Consider the following 22,967-nt stretch of genomic DNA (forward strand, 5'->3'; position numbering starts at 1 on the left):
CTGTAAACTGTAACCCATTTTGAGCTCTATGGGGAGGCAGGATATGAAACCATATAAATAAATATACTTTTCTGTGGCAGTACTAAATGTAGCCAAAATATCTAGGTGGTCCAATCATCCTTAAAAATAGTGCCCTACAACAATTAATCTCATTAAAAATCCTGGGGGTCACCTTTAATATGAAATTTTCATATCATGAACATATTAATAACGTTGTGAGATCCTGCTTTTACAAGATCCGATTAATACGATCGATTTCAAAATTTCTGGAACCAAAATCCTTGAATATCTTAATTCACACACTAGTAATATCAAAATTAGACTATTGTAATTCACTATTAAAAGGAGTGACTCAAAAAGAAATAAGGCGCCTTCAAATAATCCTAAACGTGGCAATAAAGCACAGTTACTTACCGTAACAGGTGTTATCCAGGGACAGCAGGCATATATTCTCACATGTGGGTGACGTCATCTACGGAGCCCCGACGCGGACAGCTTTTCAAGCAAACTTGATTGAAGATTCAAGTTTGCTGAGCTGCACCACGCATGTGTGCCTTCCTGCTCCACTAGAGGGCGCATCCCCTCCTCGTGGTCTCCAGTTCCCATAACCAGCAAAGAAGCCAACCTCGGGGAGGAGGGCGGGTTGTGAGAATATATGCCTGCTGTCCCTGGATAACACCTGTTACGGTAAGTAACTGTGCTTTATCCCAGAACAAGCAGGCATGATATTCTCACATGTGGGTGACCTCCAAGCTAATGAAAAAAGGGACAGAGGGAAGTTGGCAATTTAAGAAAACAGATTACGCAAAACTGATTGGCCAAAATGGCCATCGCTCCTGGATAGAGTATCCAGACAGTAATGGGAGGTGAAAGTATGAACCGAAGACCATGTGGCAGCTTTGCAAATTTCCTCAATAGGCGTGGACCTGAGGAAAGCTACAGAAGCTGCCATCGCTCGGACCCTATGTCCCGTTACTCGACCATGCAGCGTGAGACCAGCCTGAGCGTAGCAAAAAGAAATACAAGCAGCCAACCAGTTGGACAAGGTGCGCTTGGAAACTGGGCATCCCAACCGATTAGGGTCGAAGGACAAAAACAACTGAGGAACCGTCCGATGAGACTGAGTGCTTTGAAGATAAAATGCCAACGCCCTCTTACAGTCAAGGGTGTGCAGCGCCACCTCGCCAGGATGAGAGTGGGGCTTGGGAAAAAATACCGGCAAAACAATGGACTGATTGAGATGAAAATCAGACACCACTTTAGGCAAAAACTTAGGATGAATGCGGAGAACCACCTTGTCATGATGGAATACAGTGAAAGGCGGGTCCGCCACCAAAGCCTGCAGCTCACTAACTCTCCGAGCAGAAGTGAGAGCGAGCAGGAAGATCACCTTCCAAGTGAGGAACTTGAGATGACACTGATCCATAGTCTCAAACGGAGGTTTCATAAGTTGAGCCAGAAACACATTAAGATCCCAAACCACAGGAGGAGGTTTGAGAGGAGGATGGACATTCAAGAGACCCCTCATGAAACGAGAAACCAAGGGATGAAACAAGAAACCAAGGGATGAAGTGAAAGGGACTTCCCGTCAAGGTGCTGATGGAAGGCTGCAATCGCACTAAGATGCACCTGAATAGAATTCGTCTTCAGACCAGAACGAGATAAATGAAGCAAATACTCCAGAACTGAAGACACAGGAACCGATACAGGTTCCAGATGACGAGAGGAACACCAGGACGAGAATCTCGTCCACTTCTGAGTGTAGTAAAGTCTAGTCGAGACTTTACGAGCAGCCTCCAACACCTCCCTGACCGACTGAGACAAAGGAAGAGAAGTCAGGGGGAAAGGAACCAAGCAGTCAGATGTAGAGACTGAAGATTGGGATGCAAAAGTGAACCTCGACTCTGAGATAGCAGAGAGGGAAAAACAGGCAGAAGCAGAGGCTCCCTGACACTGAGTTGAAGAAGCAGGTAGAACCACGGCTGACGAGGCCACCGAGGAGCAACCAGGATCATAGTGGCCTGTACAGACTTGAGATGGACCAGCGTCCGCAAGATTAGAGGGAAAGGCGGAAACGTGTAGAGGAACCTTCCCTCCCAATCGATGAGGAAGGCGTCGGCCTCGAGACGATCCGGGGAGTACATCTGGGAACAGAAGAGAGGGAATTTGTGATTGACGGGTGAGGCGAACAGATCTATCTGAGGGGTCCCCCACCACTCGAACACCTGTCTCAAGACCCGAGAGTGCAGGGACCACTCGTGCGGCTGGAGAAGGCGGCTGAGCTTGTCCGCCAGACAGTTCCGCTCTCCCTGAATATAAACCGCTCGAAGGAAGATGTTATGGGAAATCGCCCACTCCCAGAGACGAAGGGCCTCCTGACACAGGGACCAAGACCCCGTTACCCCTTGCTTGTTTACATAGTACATCGCCACCTGATTGTCCGTACGGACTAGAACCACCCGATCGTGAAGCAGGTGCCGGAAGGCCACAGCTGCCAGATAAATGTCCCGGAGTTCCAAGACATTGATGTGACAGCGACGGTCCTCCACCGACCACAGCCCCTGTGTGCGCAGTCCGTCCAGATGAGCCCCCCAAGCGTACTCCGAAGAGTCCGTGGTCAGGGCCTTGTGGTGCGGAGGGGCGAGAAAGAGCAAACCCCTGGAAAGATTGGAAGAGTTGGCCCACTAACGGAGCGATCGTCTCAAAGAAGGAGTCAAGGTCACGGGACTGGAGATCGGGTGCTGGTCCTGACGCCACTGAGAGGCCAACGTCCACTGGGGAATCCGCAGATGCAGTTTGAGATAAGACGTAAAGGTGAAAGTGTAGTTCAACACCCTAGAGGCCATCATTGAGTTTTGATAGAGCCTGCGGCCGAACTTATCCAGGGTCCTACCCTCACGACTTGGAGGGACCACCGCCGAGACACGGGAGGGGTGAGACTTTTTCAAGGAGGATTCCACCAGCAACGACTGGTGGGACAATTGCGGGTGCTCGAACCCCGGGCAAGGAACCGTGCGGTACTTGGACTCCATCTTAGAGGGAACAACCGTCACCATATAGGGAGTCTCCAGGTTCCTGATAAAGGTTTGCCGGAGCACAGGGTTCAACGGCAACCTGAGGGACTCTCTAGGTGGAGACGGCATATCCAGTTCCGCCAGATACTTCTTGGAATACCGAGAGTCAGACTGGAGGTCCAAGTCAAGTGCCCGACCCATGTCCTGGACAAATCTAGTAAAGGACGGGCAGGACGCTCCCTGAGCCTCGCACGGCGACATCGAGCGAGACCGCCACCTCACAGAAAAGGACGGAGAAGCCTCCCTAGAATACCGAGGCTCCCGCTCCGAAATGCACTCCGACCCCGGGGAGGCACACAAGGAGCGCTCCGGGGTCGAGGACCTGCGTCGCCTCGAGGAGCCCCTCGGGGACGCCGCCGAGGTATGGGGCACCGCACGATGACGGGCCGGCGACCGATCCCCGAACTCCCTCGGCGAAAGCCTCGAACCTCGGACCGGAGCCCCAGACCGAGGGGGAGTGAGCAAGAGCCGAGGATTAGACAGAGAGAACTCTGTGACTCTCAGCGGTCCTCCAACCCGAGAAGTCAAGGAGCGACCCCGCTTCGGAGGGGAACCACGGGCCTTCTTTGAATCCCTGCCCAAGGTCTCTGCATGCCTCGAGCGACGTTTCGCCCCGTGGGGGAAGACCGCCTCGAGGCCCGGGGTGAGGAGTCGGAGGACGACGAGAGACGCCAAGACCTGCGTACCTTGCCCCGAGGCGCCTCGATGCGAGGCTCAGGCTGGGCCGGCACACGCGAGGTCGAGGTCGGGGCCGGGTGAAGGTGGGCCAGCGCAGCGGACAGCTCCGAAGAGATCATCGCCCAGAGCATGTCCTGGAATACCAGCACGGACAGCATCGACCGCATGTCCGAGGCCGCCGTGCACTCTACCGAGGGCGACCTCGATACAGAGTATTCCCTGGTGGTGGAGGCACGTCCCGAGGACTTGGAGGACTTCACCGGGGCCACGGGCAAGGAACTCCCACCATGCCCAGCCGGCGTCCCCGAGGCTGGCTTCTTCGCCGGTGTGGAACCTGTGGAAGGAAGAGGGGACTTACCCGGAGCCGAGGACTTCATCGACCCCGAGGCCTTCGGGGCCGGGTCTCGAGGCGGGGCCGGGGTACTCGAGGCCGAGGTCAAGGCCGGGGCCGAAGCCGAGGCCGACCTTGAGGCCGAGATCGAGGGCTGGTCGACCGCAAAAAGGTCCGCCATTCGGGCCTTACGTCGACGGAGTGCCCGGTGCTGGAAAGTGGCACATCGAGGACAGGACTCGGTGGGATGATCGGCTCCCAAACACTGAATGCACCAACGATGCGGGTCAGTAAGCGAAAGAAGACGCTCGCACCGGGTGCACTTTTTAAACCCGGACAGAGGCCGGGACATTAGCCAAAAAGCAGGCCATGGCCCACGAGGCCACGCGGCCGCGACAACCCGGGAACCCCCGGGCAGTCAAAAACTTTGCGAACAAGGCAAAAAACACTAAGCACAGACGCACAGCGACTCTCAGAAGATGAAAAATAAGAAAGCCGCGGTGCTAGAAGGCACTTGGGCAGAGCCTAAAAATACAGGACTTCTTGGCTCCGTGGAAAGAAACGAACTGGAGACCACGAGGAGGGGATGCGCCCTCTAGTGGAGCAGGAAGGCACACATGCGTGGTGCAGCTCAGCAAACTTGAATCTTCAATCAAAAGTTTGCTTGAAAAGCTGTCCGCGTCAGGGCTCCGTAGATGACATCACCCACATGTGAGAATATCATGCCTGCTTGTCCTGGGATAAAAGTTATATCAAATGTCAAAAAAATATGAACACGTTTCACTTCTCTTAAAGAAAGCTCATTGGCTCCCTGTCGCACATAGGATTGCCTATAAGTTAAGTCTGTTAGTACATAAAACAATTAATGTAAAAACACCTGAATTCATTTATAATCTATTAATACCATATACCCCACTGCGGGTGCGTCGATCTACCAATCAGCATTTATTACCTTCCTTAAAAATTAACAGTATAAGATGTTTGGAAATCTCAGTCACAGGTTCTCAGCTGTGGAATACTTTTCCACCCGAACTAAGAAGAAAAATACTAGACCATTTCAAAGGCCACCTTTTCATAGATGCCTTCTCGATATAACTTTGAACCTAACCACCGATCTCTGTTAAAACAAAGTTATTCTCTTATTTTTACAAACCTCCCCTTTTGTTCTTACTTTGAATGTTTTCTTTTCTTTTAACAATTGTTGTTCCTCCCCACCTACCCTAATGTTCCTGTAAGTTTGGTAAATCCAAAATTATGTTAAATGTATTTTAACATTGTTCAGTTTTTATTTTTGTATTTCACCTAGTAACCTTGGAATAGGTGATTATATCAAATTTTAATGAAACTTGGAAACTTTACATTTGATATATGCAGGTACTTAGTCTGTAGTTGATTCATAATCTAAAGTTTAAACTGAACATTAAAACACAATTTGATATTCTTATGACTCCTCATCGGGTTTTGGAGACATGAAGGATTATTTTGCTGGCCTAAATGTTGGGGAGTGAAAATAAAGCTATTATTGAATGCTGGAATAAACTTTCAGCACAGGAAATCAGGAGCCAACATGGCAAATCTTGTTCCTATGCTTTGCACTAACTCTCATTTTTTGATTCATTTGCTAGTTCTCTGCAGTGAATTCTATGAATTGTGCCAAAGTGCTGTATATAATAAGGCTCCAAAATAATTTTCCTACTTTAAAACTGGAATTAATCACATCCCTCAAATCTTACCTTCGTTAGACTACACAAACTAAGTGCCTCTTCTACTAAACCGCATTATCAGTTTTAGCGCTGGGAGCCGCGCTGAATGGCCCACGCTGCTCCTGATGCTCATTGAGTTCCTATGAATGTCAGAAGCAGCGTGGGACATTTAGCGTGGCTCCCCGTGCTAAAACTGTTAGCACTGTTTAGTAGAAGAGGGGGTAAAGATGTCAATTCAATAAATTGGCACCTCATATTAGACTCCTTGTTAGGTGGCTATATGAGTGAGAAAAAATGTTTTCCCATGCTTTGATAAAGAAAGCGAAACGTGTTAGCTGAAAAGCTAAGTTATGAGATTAAATCATGAATTTACATACTGAAGTCACTTATGAAATTTAAGAAATTGACCTATATATTGAATTTATTTATGAAATCCAACTTATTTATGAAATTTAACTTATTGAATCAATTGAAGTACCTCTGACAAGATGTTATATCATAGTAACATAGTAGATGACGGCAGATAAAGACCCGAATGGTCCATCCAGTCTGCCCAACCTGACTCAATTTAAATTTTTTAATTTTTTCTTCTTAGCTTTACCCAGTACTGTGCTTGGGTTCCAACTGCTGAAATCTCTGTTAAGACTTACTCCAGCCCATCTACACCCTCCCAGCCATTGAAGCCCTCCCCAGCCCATCCTCTACCAAATGGCCATATACAGACACAGACCATGCAAGTCTGCCCAGTACTGGCCTTAGTTCAATATTTAATCTTATTTTCTGATTCTAGATCCTTTGTGTTCATCCCATGCTTCTTTGAACTCAGTCACAGTTTTACTCTCCACCACCTCTCTCGGGAGCGCATTCCAGGCATCCACCACCCTCTCCGTAAAGTAGAATTTCCTAACATTGCCTTTGAATCTACCACCCCTGAACCTCAAATTATGTCCTCTGGTTTTACCATTTTCCTTTCTCTGAAAAAGATTTTGTTCTATGTTAATACCCTTCAAGTATTTGAACGTCTGAATCATATCTCCCCTGTCTCTCCTTTCCTCTAGGGTATACATATTCAGGGCTTCCAGTCTCTCCTCATACGTCTTCTGGCACAAGCCTCCTATCATTTTCGTCGCCCTCCTCTGGACCGCCTCAAGTCTTCTTATGTCCTTCGCCAGATACGGTCTCCAAAATTGAACACAATACTCCAAGTGGGGCCTTACCAATGACCTGTATAGGGGCATCAACACCTTATTCCTTCTACTGACTACGCCTCTCAAATGAGGATTTAGAGAAGTTGTGCCCTGCAGGAAGAATGAGTAATTAAACCCTATTGAGCTAAGTGGCTCAGAGGGTAGTCTGACATCCCATTGGTACTTAACATAGAATTCACTTTATCTAATTCTGGACTGTATGTTATGAAATATTGAGGCTCCAAAAAGGGCTTACTTAGTGCCAAGTCTATAATCTATGTGTGTAAATGTGCGAACTGCCTATACACCTCCCCTTATGAATGTCCCCTTGAATTTATAGATATCTTCTGGATTCTATATGTGGTGCCCAAATTAAGACGCTGTTGAGATGCATGCATAAATTAATGGGTTAATGAGCTCTTACAGAACAAAAAAATAGGGAACAGAAACCCCACGTAAAGTCAAGCAACAGAAGAACAAGTGAGACAAGCAACAGAAGAACAAGTGAGATAGACCACATCAACCTTGGGGTAGACAATCTTTATTTGTATAAATCAATTCACAATAATAATACACATAAATTCACTTCAAAATTCACACAACAAAGTCCAAATGATTGAAAGGCCTGGTTGTAAATGATGTGACCCGACACGGACCGTGTTTCAGCCTCCGAATGTATTGCTTTTAGGACTGTATTGCTTTTAGGGACTTTATTGCTTTTAGGGAAAGCTAGAAGTCCCTCAAGTCACAGGAATGAAGCATTAGTAGCAGGAAAGGAACAGGAAAAAGGGGGAGGGTCTAGGAGCAGCGACTGTTAATCAACTTCCTTATCCCCAGCCAGCAATTACAAGACAGGCTTTACCTTATTACAGAGGTAAGCTACAACAGAGAAAATAGGATAGTGTTTTTCTGCACTGTCCTATGCCAAGAGGCAAGTTGCATCCAAAGTGGTTACACAATACATAGATGTTGTAGAGCAGGGGTGCCCTATACGTTGATCACAATCGACCGGTAGATCACGAAAGCAATATCCCGGGCTCCGTGATAGACTCGCATTGCCTTTGCAATCTACTGGGCTGATCAGCCTTTCTCTCCCTGATGTCAATTTTGCCATCAGAGAGGAAATTACGGGCCAGACAATCGCTGTGTGGCTGGCCCGGAACTTCCTCTCCGACGGCAGAATTGACGTCAGGGAGAGGAATGCTGGTCGGCCCGATGCTTCTGCAGGGAGAGCTTGGGGCGACGGTGACTTGGGGGCCTGTTCCACGATGGCGGTGGCAGTGGCTTGGGGGATGGCAGGGAGAAAGAAAGAAAGGGGGCAGGCAGGGAGACAGAAGGAATGAAGGGAAACAGAAAGAAAGAAAGGGGGCATGAAGAGAGAAGAAAGGGAGGCAGGGAGAAAAAGGGCAGGGAGAGAAGAAGAAAAAGTTGGGGGAGAGAATGAGGTCTGGAGGAGAGGAAGCATATAGGAGGCTGAAAGAAGGGAAGAAATATTGGATGCACAGTCAGAAGAAGAAAGTGCAACCAGAGACTCATGAAATCACCAGACAACAAAGGTAGGAAAAATGATTTTATTTTCAATTTAGTGATCAAAATGTGTCCTTTTTGAGAATTTATATCTGCTGTCTATATTTTGCACTATGGCCCCCTTTTACTAAACCGCAATAGCGTTTTTTAGCGCAGGAAGCCTATGAGCGTCGAGAGCAGCGCGGGGCATTCAGCGCAGCTCCCTGTGCTAAAAACTGCTATCGCGGTTTAGTAAAAAGGGAGAGGGGTATATTTGTCTATCTTTGTATGGTTGTTACTGAGGTGACAGTGCATAGAGTCGTCTTTGAAAAAACCCCGGAATATAAATGATAATTAACATTTTCTCTGCGTACAGTGTGCTTTGTGTTTTTTTTTTAAATTTTATTGTTGTTAGATCATTTTGACTTAGTCATTTTAAAAGTATCTTGCAAGCCCAAAAAGTGTGGGCACCCCTGTTGTAGAGAATGGGAGGTTAAGTGGCTGCTCCAAATGCCAGACCAAATTACAAAGTGCTTAGCAGGAAAGCATTTAGTAAATAGGTGATTCCCACTCTGTTCACTGGGTGGCACTGGTGGTATACAGCTAGTCTTGGATGGGTCACTAGTGACAGCAGGCAGGGCACATCATAAAACCTAATCAAATATGACAACACGTTATGCAATTTTTGAATATGAGTATGGGGGGGAGTGAAATATATCTATGTGTCATAGGTTACAATTTTGATTGAATTTAAGTGCTTTTGTAGTGTAATATGATTGTATATGTTGCGCTTATTATGGCTTCAAAATGAATAAAGATATTAAAAATATAAAAAGACAAAAGATATGTAGTACCTGGATGAAACAGGGAAAATAAAAGTAAAAAAACTGTAAGAGTATAAAAATATTTTTATTGAAAAAATCTGTGTTAGATGAGCAGTGTATAAAACATACTTAGTAATGACAAAAAGGACCTATGATAGATTGTGTTATCTGTGTACTACCAATAGCTGAATCTACCAGGTTTTGTTAAATATAGTAATATAGTAAATGATGGCAGTTAAAGACCTTAACGCTCCATCCAGTCTGCCCATTAGTTATACCCATTAAAAATACATGATTAAATTAACTTGTCTCTTCTTTGGTATTTCTGGTTCATAGACTGTAAAGTCCAACTGGTATTATCCTAGGTTCCAAATGATGAAGTTGCCATCCAAGCTCACTCCAGCCTATCCAACCATCCTTTTTGCAGGCTATCTACCATAAAGTCTGGCCAGTAACATCCTCATGTTCCATGTTAGTGGAATTCCCATTGATGCTCTCCCTAGCCCATCCTAAACCAAATCACTACAAATGGGACACATACCAACCGTGCAAGTCTGTCCAGTACCGGCCTTAGTTCTTTAATTTACATCTTTAGTTTTCTAATTAGAGATCCTCTATGTTTGTTCCATGCTTTTTTTTAAATTCCATTAGTTTTCTTCTCCACCATTTCCCTTGGGAGGGCATTCCAGGCATCTACCACCCTCTCCGTGAAAAATAATTTCCTAACATTGCTCCTGCGTCTTCCTCCCTGCAGCCTCAAATTATGCCCTCTAGTTTTTCCATTTTCTCATCTCTGGAAAATATTTGGTTCTATATTAATACCTTTCAAGTATTTAAACATCTGTATCATATCTCCCCTGTCCCTCCTCTCCTCTGGAGTATACATATTTAGGCCTTCCAGTCTCTTCTCATACTTCTTTTGGTTCAAATCCCTTACCATTTTCGTCGCCTTCCTTTGAACCACTTCAAGTCTTTTTATATCCTTCACCAGGTACGGCCTCCAAAACTGAACACAATACTCCAAGTCTGGCCTCAGCAATGATCTATATAGGGGCATCAGCACCTCCCTTCTTCTGCTGGTTATTCCTCTTTCTATACAACATTCTACATCCAACTCAATCTGGTTTCAGAGCCAATCACAGCACAGAAACATTACTGGTATCTTTACTTGATATAGCCCGACAGCACCTCAGCAAAGGAAACAAGTTACTAATCATCCAACTCGACCTTTCAGCAGCATTTGACTTAGTAGATCATCTAATACTTCTTCAGACACTAGATGCCATAGGAATAACTGGTAAAGTTCACAACTGGTTCCAAGGCTTCCTTCAAACAAGATCATATAGAGTTAAGTCAAAAGACATTTTATCTGAACCCTGGACAAACCCCTGCGGAGTACCACAAGGATCCCCTCTATCGCCCATACTATTCAACCTCTTCATAGCTTCCTTAGGCACTGCCCTAGACGCCCTAAATATAACATCTTTCAGTTACGCAGATGACATAACCATCATTCTCCCATTTGACATACAAGACCCCAGCTCTAATGAACACCTGATAACAACACTGGAAACTGTAGAAAAATGGATGAAGAACCATAAATTGAAACTGAATGCAGAGAAAACCAAATTCCTACTACTAGAGAAGGAACAAAAGCAATCTATAACAGAACTGGAAGTAAATAAAATCAAATATCCCATACAGAGCACTCTAAAAATTCTAGGAATACAATTAGATAGACGCTGCACTATGCAGACACAGATACACAAAGTCATACAGAAGGCATTCTTCACCATGCGAAACCTAAGAAAAATAAGAAATTTCTTTACCAAAGAACACTACAAGATCATTGTACAATCCCTCACACTCAGTAACTTGGATTACTGCAACAGCCTCTACCTAACATGTCCTAACAATATGATAAAACAACTACAGACAGTTCAGAACACTGCCATCAGACTCATCTACTGTCTCAGCAAATTTGACCACATCACTCCCGCCTATATAGATTCTCACTGGCTTCCGATAAAAGCAAGAACTCAATTCAAGTTCTATTGTCTGCTGTTTAAGATAACCCATGGAACTGCCCCCTGTTACCTAAACAACCGCCTAAACCGCTACCGCTCATCCAGATCAAGAAGAACTCAAAACCTATTCATCTTCCCACCTAATAATGGAACCCGTCTTAAGAAACTATACGACAGCCTTCTAGCGACACAGGCAGCAAAAATTGACCCCACAATCACCAAACTAATGATCAATACAATAGACATCAAAGTGTTTCGAAAAGAAATCAAAACATTTCTATTCAGAAAACACGTCATTACCAACTAATATCCTCCCTTTATGCACAAGCTCTCCCTCGATAAAATAACACATTAATTCAACTCTTAAAACCTTTCCTATCATACATACTATGATTCCTATATAAACATTTTCCACACTATCCAATAAATTTCTTACGTCATTATTAGGTAACTTCCAATCTGTAAACTGTATATACTGATAATCTCCACTATATTCTTTTATCACTTGATTCCCTTGATATGTAATTCTCATAATTGAATCCTCTACCACACCATATAATGTACACGAATCACTGTTATGTAATTTATCTAGATAATCTTTATTACGCAATTCTTTTGGTAATTCCTATAATTTGTATTCCGCCTTGAACAATATATAATGTATAATGTATTCGAAATTAATTTTCCTATGAACTGTTTTCCTACCTTCTTCTACTCTATGTTTATAACCTAACTAATTTATTTTTCTCAAGTACTTTAGCAAGAATGTGAGCCTTTGGGACTGTCAGGGAACTCTAAGTACTTTCTCTTCATCTTAATTAATCTTACTTATTGCATTTCTTCTGTTTCTACTGTAAACCGCTTAGAACCTCACGGTACAGCGGTATATAAGAAATAAAATTATTATTATTATTATTATACAGCCTAGCATCCTTCTGGCTATAGCCACCACCTTATCACACTGTTTAGATGCCTTTAAATCCTCAGACACAATCACCCCAAGGTCCTTCTTTCCGTCTGTGCTTATCAGCCTCTCACCTCCCAGCACATATGGTTCCCTTGGATATCTACTGACCAAATGTATCATTCTGCACTAATCCACTCACCAGGCTTCTAAAGACACTAGGCTTTCTCATACCAGGTACTGCTGTTCTAGAGACAGGTATGTACTCTTTCATTCAGAGTTTTGGGGGGTGAGAGGGGATCAGTGACCACTGGGGGAGTGTGGGAGGTCCTAACAATCCCTCCAGTGGTCATTTGGTCAGTTTGGGTACATTTATTGCCACTTAGATGCTTTTAAAACAGGTCTAGCTCACAACAACTAGGTTCCATCTAGGATGTCTTGGAAAAGGTTTGATTATTACTGCAAGACTTTCACCCAAAGCTGACCCATAATACACCTCCTATTGTTCTGGATGCACAGCGGGTTGAACAACTCAGAAGATATCCAGAAAAATGGTTTCAAAAATCAGCACTTGGACTTGCTGGTGACTAGGATGTCCAAGTATTGATTTATGCAAACTCTTTGAACATTTTAATGTTTTGGAAATGCCCCCTAATAATCTGAATAATCAAGATATTCTGAAGATTTGCTTGCTTCAGTCAGCAGCATCTCTCACCAACTTGAGCATAGTTGGGCAGTTAATTATAGTGACGGAAAATTCAAGAAAGAGATAAAGACTATCTTTTTCTCAGACTACTTCAACTGAAACTGGGAGTTGACAGGGAGAAAGCTACTAGAGGAAAATAGCAAGCACCCATCCTCCCACTAGGAACACGATAGAAGAACAGGTCATGACTTGAATGCCCATAGTAGATCTTTCCAGAAATGTTTATGATATGAGGAATATAGTAACGGTTCTAAAATAAGTTAGGATGAGAGCAACTAGAATTATCTAGGACAGTGGTCTCAAACTTGCGGCCCGGGAACCACATGCGGCCCACCAGATACTATTTTGAGACCCTCGGTATGTTTATCATAATCACAAAAGTAAAATAAAACAGTTTCTTGATCATGTCTCTGTAGCTATAAATTACATTATTATTATTAAGACTTAGCCAAAAGGAAAGATTTATAAACTATAAAGTTTTATCTCATGCAAAATTGTCATTTCTTTAATAAGACATTAACTATTTTTTCTGAGGCCCTCCAAGTACCTACAAATCCAAAATGTGGCCCTACAAAAGGTTTGAGACCACTGATCTAGGAGGAATGTAAATAGAGCAAATATGGTACACATTGCTAGAGCAACTTAGGATACATTTAATTAGTTTATTTAGTTGGAATGGTTAACCTATTTAGGAGGGTGTAAATATAGCATAGTTAGAATGTTTTTGTGTAAACGTAGTACATATTTGTGATAGTGTAATAATGCAAATGCAAACAGGTAGGAGATTGGCAACAATTACAGTGGAACCCATTTGAATCTGTATTTTAAAATCCATTACAGATGTCTCTGAATTAACTCCCCAGTCATTAGTAGCTGTATAGAAGCTTCCAATAAAAAGAAAGATAAAAGATAAAGCACTGTCTCTGATTAAGGTTTCACTACAACCTGATAAAGCAAACTCCAGCATTTTGTAAGATTAATACTTGGTTCCTTATAAACTCAAGGAGACAAGACCATCTTTTTAGTGAGTCCCTCACACATGCTACAAAAATTTGCATGATATAGCTAGGTCCCTTCCCCTTTCCAGTGCAGACAAATTGGAAACCTGGTTCTCATCCTGAAATAGATATATTCAGGAATCAACTGGGCCCATGATAGTCTTTAAAATTCTCATTGAAAGGGGCCCTATTTTCAAGAGGGAGATTTAAGGCGTGTGCCCCAGTCCAGCCTCACTCCGATGAGCCTTCCACCCACTCCGCCTCTGGCTCTACCCCTGGATCATCAAAACTACACAGGTGCTGAAATTTAGAGTGGAAGCCCTCTGGGGACATTTGTATCTGCTGTGCTTGAATGTAAATCGCCTGTTGCTACCAATAAAAAGGCTTGAGTCAATGGCATAGTAAAGGGGGGGAGGGGTGGCCACCCCGCACAACATCTTCACGGGGGCGCCAGCGCCTCTTCTCCTTTCCACCCCTGTGTAGTTCTTCAAATATTTGACGGCATGAGCAGTATCTTCCACCTGCTGCTCACGCCAGCCTCAGCTATCTTCTGACGCAGGGAGGCAGAGGGCAGGGGGCAGGTGCTCAAGCGGTAGGGAAAGGCAATTCCAGGTGTCAACCTCCCTTGAGTTAAACATAAATAAAACCTAATGCCTTTCTAATTTCCATATCCCATAGCAGTTTTATTTTTTAAATAAATCTTCCAAATTTTCTATAAATGAGAGAAACACTAAGTACAAAAGCTTCTAGAAGCAACCTCCAACTTTTGTCTCAAGTTATCCATTCATAATATAAACTTCACCACAGAAAGGTTTGACCAAGAGATCAAAACACCAAGTCACTCAGCATCTTGTGTTCACTATCAGCACTGCTGCTAAGTTACCACAAAGTAAATATCTTAAGGATATGGCCCATTGTAAGAACATGTTTTCAAATATTTCCTACATACAGGATTTTCCTGTCTCCCTTAATATGGGGAATTTCCTGACCAGAATATTTTGTAAACCTTATGCTTTATTTTGTTCAGAAAAACAACCACAGGGAAGTCTTGTGTACTGAAAGTTTTATGATTCCTGTTTTGATTGTAAATACTTGGGGGTGTTGAAAAGTTCTCAGCCCAACCAAGAAGGCAATGATGTGGAGCCATGAAACTTACAAGTTATTCTACATATTCAACCCTAAGTTCAACGCACTTGGCACATCGTGTCTGAAGTTTCTGTAACCCTTCCAAAAAATATTCTGATGTCTGCTCACTGAAATACTATTCCTCTGCTGCAATCACCTCCAAATACCGTATTTTTCACTCCATAAGACGCACCTGACCATAAGACGCACCCTATATTTAGAGGAGGAAAACAAGAAAAAAACATTCTGAACCAAATTCTCCCTGCCAGGTTCTGCACCCAACCCCACACTCCTTGCCAGGCTCTGCACCTTGTCCCCCCTCACTGCCAGGCTCTGTACCCTTTTCCCCCTCTGGTGGTCTAGTTATAGGCCGGGATAGGGCATAGGGCAGGCAGGCCTAGTAGCAGGCAGGCAGGCCTAGTAGCCTAGTGACAGGCAGGCCGACAGGTCCCATACCCCCCATGTACCCCTCCAGTACCCCCAGTACCTTAAATTTTCCCCTTGCTTCTCCATCTTATGGAAACTAAGAACCATCAGAAAGTACTTCGATGCAACCTCATTCCGCCTACTGGTACAATCCTCCATTCTAAACTTGCTAGGCTACTGTAACATCATCTATCTGGGTTCTTTCAAAAAAAACCTTTCAAAAACTCCGAATCATCCAAAACTCAGCAATCCGACTGATCTTTGGCCTATAAAAAATGGGAACACATAACTCCCTACTACCAAAGACTCCACTGGCTACCCTTGGAAGCAAGAGTGCAGTTCAAGTTTGCCTGTCTCTGCTTCAAAACCATCCTTGGTTCTGCCCCCTTATACTTGGTTCCCCATTTTATCTTTGATTGTCCATCCAGACCTACATGCAAAACTCATCTGTTTAGTCATCCAACTCTAAAGGCCTGCCGTTACAAAAGATTCCTGAATAGAACATTGACCTTCCAAGCAGGTCAACTAAATGATTGGCTGGGCAATATTATCTCACGCTCCTCATCCTACTTAAACTTCAGAAAACTATTAAAAACTAACCTATTTAACCGATTTGTAACCTAAGACCTTCCTACCCGACCTCTTGTTTCCCAGGATCTCTTAAGCCCTTGTTTCTTGTTCCCCTTTACATATGGCCCCTATATACTGAACCTGTATCCTGCCTACCTTTACAAATTGTACCTTTCTTCACTGACTGTACCTACACTTTGAACCTGTATCCTGCTTACCCATTTAAATTGTGTCTATTTTCGCCGATTGTACCTTTATTCGCTGATTGTCCAGCCCTTCTTTGTTGTAAACCGCCTCAAACTACCATGGCTTTGGCGGTATATAAGAAATAAAATTATTATTATTATTATGCAAATACAGAACACACACAAGTGATAATGTAAAGTATGCAGCAGCAAGTTCAAATAGTGCCTAATACAAGTTTTCATTAACTTAGAAAAACCCATCCCCAAGTACCAACCCACCTTTCAGACAGACAAAAGAACAGGCCCAAACTCTAGAATCCAAGTCCCCCCAAACCCACCCTCCCCACCCTCCATTGTGTGGCTGTCAAAGAATCCAAGAAATTAAATCAGATAAAATATACAAATAAGAGATACACAAAGAATGAAAAAGCTAGATAGTGTGCATGATCCCCCAAAGTGCCCCAGCATAGAAAAAAAAATCAAAAACCAACCAACTATCAGGGGCATTAAAAAAAAAAAAAAAAAATACCCTGTATCTTTTAAAATCCCTCCAGTCCTCACTAGATGGCTCTCGTACTCAGGCCAGGAGTGCAGATGTGAGGAGCAAGTGTTATGCGCTCCCGCTTGTGCCCGCCTTTGCATTCCGAATGGCTGGCATCAGTTCTCATGAGTCCTGTGAGAAATGATGCCATCATTCAGAAAGCAGTGGTGGGCCCAAGCGGGAGCGCGTAATGCTTGCTCCTCACATCTGCGCTCCTGACCTGAGTACGAGAGCCATCTAGCAAGGGAGGGATACTGCTGGACCATCAGGCTGTTTAAAAAAGGTACCAACGATGACTATGATGGTGGTGGTGCTGGGGGGGAGGGTTTGAAAAGGGGTGACAGCAGTGCTGGGGGGGTTGTAAAGGGGCGGCGGTGCTAAGAGGGGGGGTTTGAAAAGGTGCGGCAGCAGTGCTGGGGGGGTTTGAAAAGGTGCGGTGGCGGTACTGAGAGGCGGAGGGGTGTTTTGAAAAGGTGCAGCAGCGGGAGGCAGGTTGAGTTTGGTGACTCTGCACAATTTGATTGCATCTTGGATCAGAACTGCTATTTGCACCTCACTTCCCTGGATTTTATTGAACGTAAGAACATAAGCAATGCCTCTGCTGGGTCAGACCTGAAGTCCATCGTGCCCAGCAGTCTGCTCTTGCAGCGGCCCAACAGGTCCAGGACCTGTGCATAAGAACATAAGAACATAAGCAATGCCTCCACTGGGTCAGACCCGAGGTCCATCATGCCCAGCAGTCCGCTTACGCGGCGGCCCAACAGGTCCAGGACCTGCGCAGTAGCTCCCTATCTATACCCCTCTATCCCTTTTTCCAGCAGGAAATCGTCCAATCCTTTCTTGAAATCCAGTATCGTACTCTGTCCTATAACGTCCTCTGGAAGTGCATTCCAGGTGTCCACCACACGCTGGGTAAAGAAAAACTTCCTAGCATTTGTTTTGAATCTATCCCCTTCCAATTTTTCCGAATGCCCTCTTGTTCTTATATGTTTTGAAAGTTTGAAGAATCTATCCCTCTCTACTTTCTCTATGCCCTTCATGATTTTGTAGGTCTCTATCATGTCTCCTCTGAGTCTCCGCTTTTCCAGGGAGAAGAGCCCCAGCCTCTCCAATCTTTCAGTGTATGAAAGGTTTTCCATGCCCTTAATCATTCGTGTCGCTCTCCTCTGGACCCTCTCAAGTATTGCCATATCCTTCTTAAGGTACGGTGACCAATACTGAACACAGTACTCCAGGTGCGGGCGCACCATTGCCCGATACAACGGCAGGATGACTTCTTTTGTTCTGGTCGTAATACCCTTCTTAATAATACCCAACATTCTGTTTGCCTTCTTCGCGGTTGCTGCACATTGTGCCGTTGACTTCATTGTTGAATCCACCAGTACACCCAAATCTCTTTCAAGGTTACTTCCCTCTAATACTAATCCCCCCATTTGGTAGCTGAACACCGGGTTCTTTCTCCCTATATGCATGACTTTACATTTCCCTACATTGAAATTCATCTGCCATTTATTTGCCCACTCCTCCAGTTTGTTTAGGTCCCTTTGTAGGTCTTCACACTCTTCCGTAGTTCTAACCTTTCTACAGAGTTTAGTGTCATCCGCAAATTTTATAACTTCACATTTCGTCCCCGTTTCCAGGTCATTTATAATTACATTAAACAGCAGCGGTCCCAGTACAGACCTCTGCGGAACTCCGCTCGTGACCTTCCTCCAGCCCAAATAGTGACCCTTCACTCCAACCCTCTGTCTTCTGCCCGCCAACTAGTGTTTGACCCATCTGTGTACGTCCCCTTCCACCCCGTGGTTCCACAGCTTCCTAAGTAGCCGCTCATGGGGTACCTTGTCAAAGGCCTTTTGGAAGTCGAGGTAAATGATGTCTACGGGTTCCCCTTTGTCCAACTGGCTGTTCACCCCCTCAAAGAAGTGCAGTAAGTTTGTTTGGCACGATCTTCCCTTGCAGAAGCCATGTTGGCTCGCTTTCATCAGCCCATTTTTTTCGATGTGCTCGCAGATGCTGTCCTTTATCAGTGCTTCTACCATCTTGCCCGGAACCGATGTCAAACTTACCGGCCTGTAGTTTCCCAGGTCTCCTCTTGACCCCTTTTTAAAGATAGGTGTAACATTTGCCATTTTCCAGTCCTCCGGGATCTCTCCAGTTTTCAAGGATAGGTTGCAAACTCGCTGGAGTATTCCCGCTATCTCATTTCTTAGTTCTTTTAGTACCCTAGGGTGGATTCCGTCCGGGCCTGGTGATTTGTCGCTTTTCAATCTATCTATCTGTTGGAGGACATCCTCATGTGCAGTAATCCTCTATCTATACCCCTCTATCCCCTTTTCCAGCAGGAAATTGTCCAATCGTTTCTTGAACCCCAGTACCATACTCTGCCCTATTACGCCCTCTGGAAGCGCATTCCATATTGATGTTTGGTACTGGGTGATGAAACCTGAGGAGCATAGTTTGGTCAATGATACTCCTTTGCTTTTATCCAGGCAGGTCTTAGTTATTCCTAGGATGTTTAGATGATGCTATTCACTGATGACATCAAGAGTAACAGGAATTTTTTATTGCCTAACCTGGCATTTACTAAGCCCAAGTTTCCTAGTGGTGGTCTGTTAAGGGAGAAGTTGAGTTAAGATGAGTTAATTTACCATGGGATCCCAGTTTTTGCAATTAGACCTTGTATTAAAATAGTACAACTTGTGGTAAAATAACCTGACAATGATAAGTTCTCTCCTTAGTGGTAGGCAATGAAGACACTACTATTCACGAGCCACCACACTCCTGGTCTCAAAATTTAACCGTCCAAAACACGGGGCACCTGTATCACAAGGCACCTGAGACTTCCTGCCAACCATTATTTGTTCTCTTACCTACCGCAGCCATGCTGGCACTATTCATAGATTCTATGTAGCATGTGTGTTTTTAGTTCCCCCCTTAGCATATGTGTTATTGATACCTGCATGGCATAGCAAGGGTGAGAGGTACCCTCGGCAGTGGCACCCCTTCCCAGCCCCCCTTCACATGCTCCTTTCCTGTCTCCTTCTGCCATGCTTGTGCTGCTTCCCTTCCCCAGTACCTCTGGTAATGTTCTTGGCGTGAGCAGCAACCCCCAAGGTGCTGTAGCGCCAGTGTCGGCTCTTCCTTTGACATCACTTCCTAGACGTGGGTCCAGGAAGTGCCATCAGAAAAAGAGCTGACAATGGCGCAACAGTAGGTTGGGGGTTGCTGCTCGCACCAGGAACGTTACAGAGGCATGGGGGAAGGGAAGTGGCATGCACATGTGGCAGCAGGGGCAGGGAAGGAGCGGGGTGGGGGAGGGTGGAGGGCAGAGAGGAGAACAAGTGCCTGTGCCCTCACCAAGACGGCATCCAGGGTGGACCTTACTACGCAACTGGATACCTGTCTTAAATTCTCTGTAACTTATGTGTTGTGGATCCTGATGACTTCTGTGTACGTATCTTTGTAAACCGTTCTGGGCTCTTGAGGAGGATGGGCTATAAAACTAAATATATAGATGTAGACAAGTAGATGTATAGGTATAGTCAGGTGTTTTGTCTCCTGGGTTTGTGTCCTCTCTCTGGACAGGGGAGGCTAAAGGGCACAATTCACTAAACTTGCTAACTGGATCGTTGTTGGACGATTCTTGGGCGATTTTTGCTGAGCGACCGATTCTACATGCTGTAAGAACGATCGAAACGCATGCACAGAGTATCCTTGTTGGTTATTGATGCAATTTACGCATGCGCTTCGCACTACGCGGTTAGTGGGCGGGGTTTATTCCCACACATCATTGGCAGGCTTCGAATGCGCTGCCCGCAAAGCACAAGCGAGCTCAAAAGAAAGGGGAGGGGTGGCTGCAATTTACTTTTGCTGGCCCTACTAGTTGAAATTTTTAAAAAGGAATGATTTGTGACCAACGCAGTGAATTAGATTTTTGTATAGCCAGACTATGGACATTTATCGAACAGAACACACTTTAAACCTGCGGGTTAAAACCACAGGATCGCAATGCGCTTTTTACAGAATTTATAAAACAGGAATGAATTCTTACGCATATGTAAAGTTATTTACAGTTTTATTTTTAATTTTAATGGTTGTTTTATATGGGGTTGTAACCTCAATACTGATATTTCTGGGCAGGGGAGTCGGCAACTGGTCTTCTACAGTCGCTTCTTTTCGGATCGGCAAACCCAATCAGTGTTTCTTCTTCTGCTGAGTGAATCAATCGCTTCCTACTTTTGCATGCCATTTCTCCTCATTTGCATGGGTGGATCAGATTGGATAGGAGACTGATCGGGAAGCTGTTTAGTGAATCGGGTCGGGGAACGATCGCAAAACCAGTAAAACTGGTTTATCGATCGTCGGTACAGGATCAGAAGGTTTAGTGAATCTAGCCCATAGTTTCTTCTTCCCCAAACTATCGGGTTGTATGAGGATCTTTGGTTTACTGGGCCAAAGCACATCCTTGTTAAAATAGATGGAGAATCTTTTGCTGTGTACATACGTCGGAGAACAATCCATTTGCTCTCAGCAGTTTACTGGGCTGACATGACTTCTTTTTGTTAAAAGTAGATATGAGGTCACAGAGCTGTATAGCTATGCAGCATAACAAAAAGCTAGTTTGTCTTTGGCAGCAATTAACGGTAGAGTGTTGATTATGCAAACAGTACTTCTAAGGGTTACAGTCTCTCTGAAGTGCCTGCTTCCTGGAAGGTTGAAATTCTCCAGGGGGATGGTGGTCAGTCAGCCCTGGAAATTTGCTTATTCATTCACAGCAGAGAAATACCTATTTTATTTTGTGCTTTAGTAAAAAAAAAAAAAAAAAAAAAAGAAAAGGTTGACCCCCCCCCAATATTTAAAAGTACTGCATCTATAAAGGCATTTCAGTTTTCTGGAATCTCTTATGTTACCTCTGCAGAGAAGCTGTTTCAAAACTGCATGAAAAGAACATTTTTATATTTACTTGAAATGTTAGACAGGGCTGCCCTCCTGTTTGATACATCTCTTTAGCACAGCAGAACCTCTTTCTGGTTCTGATCTTCCTGGTGACGGGACAAAAGCGCTCGAGACTTCAGCACGCCGACATTGCAGCGCCGACAATTCGGCGCAAAACCTGAGTGCACTGCTGAAAAAGTTACTATTAAAGAGCTCCGACAGGGGGTGTGGGGGGGAACCCCCCCAGTTCATACTCTTCACACTGCCGTGGGGGGGGGGGGGTGTTGCAACCCCCCACATTATAGAGAAAACTTAACTTTTTCCTAAAAAATCAGGAAAAAGTTGTTTATTCTATAATGGAGGGTTCCAACCCCCCCCCACGGCAGCACGAAGAGTATGAAGTAAGCTGGGGGGTCCCCCCTCATAAGTGACTTTTTAGGCGGCGCACTTGGGTCTTACGCCGAATTGTCTGCGCTGCAATGTCGGCGCGCTGAAGTCTGGCACGCGAATGACTATGAACCGATGTTCCTAGATGGTCCAACTATACGCCTTTTATATGATTGTGAAAGGAAGACCCGGATACCGGATTCCTTGAAAAACAGTACCAGGTTTATTAGTGTCCCAAAGTAAAAAGAAAAGAAAACAAAACAAAAGAAAACATTCACATTGGTTTGTTAGAGTCCTTTGGGTACATCCTGCACGCTACTATATCACAGGCCAGGTGAGTCTTAGGGGTTTTTACTGAGGAGCTGGATTGCCCCTCCTTATCAAAAGAAAAATACTATAAACTCAAAATATTGCATCAGTTCAATGCCTTCATCGGCTCATATCCCCACTGGGATTTACTGGTCTCTCTGGACCCCAACAACTTCTGGCTTTATAGCTGAGCACGGCTTGTGTCAACCCTTTTCACCTCCCAGCTTTCTTTATCTTCAGACAAGCTTTTCTCACCTAATTAGCTCTGCCAGCAATGCTCTGGCTTCCGGGTGAAACAAAGAAACAATTGGAGAACTTTCTTCATGAGATTAGCTGAGGACTTTCACATACTGTATACCCCCAGGTCCATGTCCTCTTCACTTACATTATCACTCGGGACACTGCACATTTCCCATTCACCCGCATGGGAACTCTGGCTTAGCATTTCCTCATTCCTCCCAGGCTGTGCATCTCATCCCCCTTTCTGCAGGTCTGCCAAAATGCCTGCAACATTTCCCTGGGGATAATTTCCCAGCCCTTCTCTCTGG

General features: G+C 44.6%; 1 protein-coding gene across 2 annotated transcripts in view; it reads right to left on the bottom strand.

Annotated features, from left to right (window-relative positions):
• RFX8 (RFX family member 8, lacking RFX DNA binding domain) overlaps positions 1-22,967 on the bottom strand; it is a 169,325-nt gene that overhangs the window by 146,204 nt on the left and 154 nt on the right. The window contains exon 1 of one of the 2 annotated variants that reach the window (XM_033947735.1): positions 22,805-22,930. The exons of the other annotated variant lie outside the window; for it this stretch is intronic. Coding sequence (XP_033803626.1) covers positions 22,805-22,845 — 41 coding nt within the window. The 5' untranslated portion in view covers positions 22,846-22,930. Of the gene's footprint in view, positions 1-22,804; positions 22,931-22,967 lie in introns of those variants that run through there. 2 annotated transcript variants of the gene reach the window in all.

Source organism: Geotrypetes seraphini, chromosome 6, assembly GCF_902459505.1.
Source record: "Geotrypetes seraphini chromosome 6, aGeoSer1.1, whole genome shotgun sequence".
Classification (NCBI taxonomy): domain Eukaryota; kingdom Metazoa; phylum Chordata; class Amphibia; order Gymnophiona; family Dermophiidae; genus Geotrypetes; species Geotrypetes seraphini.